At 47.9% G+C, this 3,456-nt stretch overlaps 3 protein-coding genes across 3 annotated transcripts in view; 2 read left to right on the plus strand and 1 right to left on the minus strand.

Moving 5' to 3' along the window:
- The window catches only part of PPTG_05997 (hypothetical protein), a gene marked incomplete at both ends in the record, with an annotated part of 3,310 nt that extends 3,134 nt beyond the window's left edge, over nt 1-176 (plus strand). The window contains one exon of the mRNA XM_008899745.1: nt 119-176. Coding sequence (XP_008897993.1) covers nt 119-176 — 58 coding nt within the window. The remainder of the gene's footprint in view (nt 1-118) is intronic.
- A 337-nt stretch (nt 177-513) lies between these two features.
- On the plus strand, nt 514-1,724 carry PPTG_05998 (hypothetical protein). The gene has a single exon (XM_008899746.1). It carries the CDS (start codon nt 572-574, stop codon nt 1,301-1,303), a length of 732 nt encoding a protein of 243 aa, XP_008897994.1. The 5' UTR covers nt 514-571; the 3' UTR covers nt 1,304-1,724.
- Nucleotides 1,725-2,250: 526 nt separating this feature from the next.
- PPTG_05999 (hypothetical protein) lies at nt 2,251-2,717 on the minus strand (the record flags this gene model as incomplete). Its single annotated transcript, XM_008899747.1, has 1 exon — nt 2,251-2,717. The coding sequence occupies one exon, from the start codon at nt 2,715-2,717 to the stop codon at nt 2,391-2,393; it is 327 nt and encodes a 108-aa protein (XP_008897995.1). The 3' UTR covers nt 2,251-2,390.
- Between the last annotated feature and the right edge of the window lie 739 nt (nt 2,718-3,456).

Below are 3,456 nucleotides of genomic sequence, written 5' to 3' on the forward strand. Positions count from 1 at the left end.
CACATTGCAGAGTTAATTAGTAGGCATATCTTCGGTTTGGTTGGAGTTATACGTAGCGACAGTCTACTCAGCTGATAACAAGTCTTGATAAAGTAATGCTATGCCGTTGTTTGCGCAGGCGATCAAGTGTTTCTGTTGTGATCAACAGCCACCCCCAAAGAGACGGAGCCTTATGATCCTACTAGCATCGGCACTTACCTATATATTGTGTAGTATGACCTCTACACCGTGATTCTATGACATGGGCTGTGCGGTGGGCGAGTATGAAACCCATGTAGTTCTCGCGACATAAAGTGCTCCGCATCGATATATCTATAGTACATACAATACAATGCGTGTAAAAAATTTGAAAATTGTTTGGAATAGGTAGCCTAATAGTGGTAGTCAGAGTTGGATACAGATGCGAATCCAAAAGAATTTTACCCAATCAAAATGTCCATGCCGCGTTTTCATTGGCTAGGGCTCTCTTGGATTCCAAGAGAACTTACCCCAACTCAAGAGCAGGGGTAAGATCGTTTGGATCCCAAAAGACAGTCTAAAAGACGCTAGACGATCACCACGCGGAAGTAGCATGGCTCGTGACGACAACCGCAAGGTCAGCGATGGCTCTGTGCAATATGTAGCGTCTGCCGAGGAGGCAGAGAACTTCTCCGAGCTGGGGAATGCTCAGACCGTCGTTGCAGCCAAACCCCGGTCGAAAAACCGCTCTGGGAAGAAGAAGTCTGTCTTCTGGGATAAAGATGCTGTGATCGAGGGCAAGACGTCGATTCGACTTGTGCTAAACTGGCTCACAACGCAGGGTAACTACGACAAATGGCGCGGATCTGATCGCACCAACGGAAAGACGAAGGAGGCGCTCCTTAAGGAGATTGTAGCAGATCTACACAAAGCCAAACTGCTCCATCGAGATACGGCTGGGATGAGGGAGATAATTAACCAGTTGGAGCCAGGGTTTCGAAAAATTGAAGATTTTCTGGCGTGCACAGGGCAAGGTATCACAAACGAGACTACTCTACGCGCCGAAATCTTACGACGTTGCGCTTACTACTACGAGTTGAAGGACGTCATGACTGATCGCCCGTCGGCCCGTCCGGAGATGACCTCTGATGAGATAGAGGAGCGCGGTATCATCGCTACAAGTGGAGAAAAGCGGGCGATGGCGCTCCAAACTGACAACGAACCTAACAAGCAGCCAAAATGGACCCAGTGGAAGAGCTGCTGCTGCAGCAGACAAAAATCTTCGCATCTCGTGAAAGTCAGCACGAACGTGCTTTCGAGAACAAAGCACGCAAGCAAGCTTTGAAGGAGAGAGAACTGACTTTGAAAGAGGCAAAAAATCTACGAGAGCAAGCCCAGGCAGACGTCGATCTAGCCTTGAAGAAAATTCAACTGGAGAAAGCAAAACGCGAGAGTGTCGTTCAACTACTACTTGCCAGGAAAAAGCTGCAGGATGATGGAATTCCTCAGCAAGATGTTGACCTCATGCTACCACTACATCCCATGGACGTGTCAGCCAGATTTGCCGGCTAATTTTTGAGGTCGAATATGGAGTCGCGAAGATAAGCGCGGCGCTGATCACTATTCCTCGAGGACTGCGGCAGTTTGTCAGCCCATTCGTCGTCATCACTCTCTCGTACAACCCAGTCGTCAGGCATCGGGTCACCGATGGCCATATTGTGTAAAATCATTGCGGGCCGAATAAGCTGAATAGTGTATTGCATCTCTTTTTTTGTTTCGGAGTCTGCACCGCAAAGCTTTAAGCAACGGGAATCGTTCTTTCAACATGCCGATACAATGCTCTACACGAATACGGATTTTAGCAAGCTGCGAGTTGAAGCCTTCCTCCTTTGTCGATAGCTGACCACCCGAATTGTCTTGTACGAAGAAACCATCACGTTAGATGGCTGATAGACGGAATCACCGAGCAGATACTCGTTCATGTTAAAGTAATGCTCTCTGTTCCTTGCAAGTTCGCAATTACGCCACACCCAGTTGTCGTGTGAGGAGCCGGGCCACCCAACATTTTCGTAGCGAATACGACACTTATCATCAGAGACTACCAATCCATTAATTACGTACGAAGCCTTCTGCGAATAGTAGTCCTCTCCATGCTTTTGAGGACGAAATATCGTACCGTCGATTAATCCAACACAGCTAGGAAATCCTGAAACATTCTCGATTCTTGCAGCAAGCTCACGACGTTCTGCCGCGTCAGGCCAGCATATAACAGCGTTCTTATAGCTGGGTAAGGCCTCCATAGCTCGCCGAGCCAGCAGGGATGCTGGGGTATGACTGCCAACCGAAAGGAAGTCAGCTGATAGGCCGTAGCCGTCCAAAGAACCAAGCATCTTTAACAGGGCCATCAAGTGGATTTCAACGCCCATTCGAGGCTATTTACCCGGCACAGAGCGGAATACGTCATGGTTGGTGATGAGCTGGCACACAGCGGTAAAATACTGCCTGTTCATCCGGAAATTGAGGCGGAAGTTCTCGTCCGACATGCCTGTAAGATAGTATTCAACCCGAAACTCTGGTCTCTCGAATCGCTCGCGGCGTGAAAGATACCGCTTGGAGTTAAGCACGAAGTACAGCATCATCAGCTCCTGCTCCTCTTCCTCCTCGCTGGAGTCACCATCGTCAGCAATCAGCGTCAGTTTGTTCGCCCATACTCGTCGTAAGGCGGCTAGGATCCAGTACCTACGACTTCGCGTTGGCATTTTCGCGCAGTGACCCCTCAAGATCGCTTGTTATTAGTTCCCCTTTGGATTCGGGCTTGTAAAGGTAGTCAGGGTTGCCTCGTTGCGGTTGGCTAAAATGTTCCTTTAAATTCGAGGTCTGTATCCAACTCGGACTACCACTAATCCATGCATTTTATGAATGAATAGATAACAGAAAGTGATCAAACTTTTTTTTGACAGATATATTTCAACTGTAAGCTGATGCGTCTGTAAAACTTTATTGTCTACAATTCGACGACAGCCTGACAACCACCCTCTCCCATCTCTCTCTCTCTCTCTCTCTCTCTCTCTCTCTCTCTCTATCCTGGACTGACAGTATGGGATCTCGAAGCAAGATAGTGCGCTTGCTGGTCCATCGAAAAGAACGGGAAGTCATCGGCAGAAAGCGCAGTTGCTACCCAATAAGTGAGCGAAGACAAGATTGGCAACTCTACATTTTTAAGACTGTATGGAGGGAGCTTCGTTCGGACGGGTGGTATCACATGCCACCGCCTCGTAGTGCGAGTGATTCTTTTTATCGCTATGTTCGTCCAGGTGCTAGCCTCAAAGGCCGGAAGGTGTTGACTTTTTTTTGTTGGGGAGCAAGAGTTGCTTTCATTTTACCTGCGAGAAATAGCTCCACTACCAATTGAAGGTACTGCGGTTCTTTGACTACAATAGGTTTTACAGTCTGTCTAATACTTTTTTAATAATATTTTTAGAGCATTTGTCGACCAGT

This window comes from Phytophthora parasitica (assembly GCF_000247585.1).
Source record: "Phytophthora parasitica INRA-310 unplaced genomic scaffold supercont2.8, whole genome shotgun sequence".
Classification (NCBI taxonomy): Eukaryota; Oomycota; class Peronosporomycetes; order Peronosporales; family Peronosporaceae; genus Phytophthora; species Phytophthora nicotianae.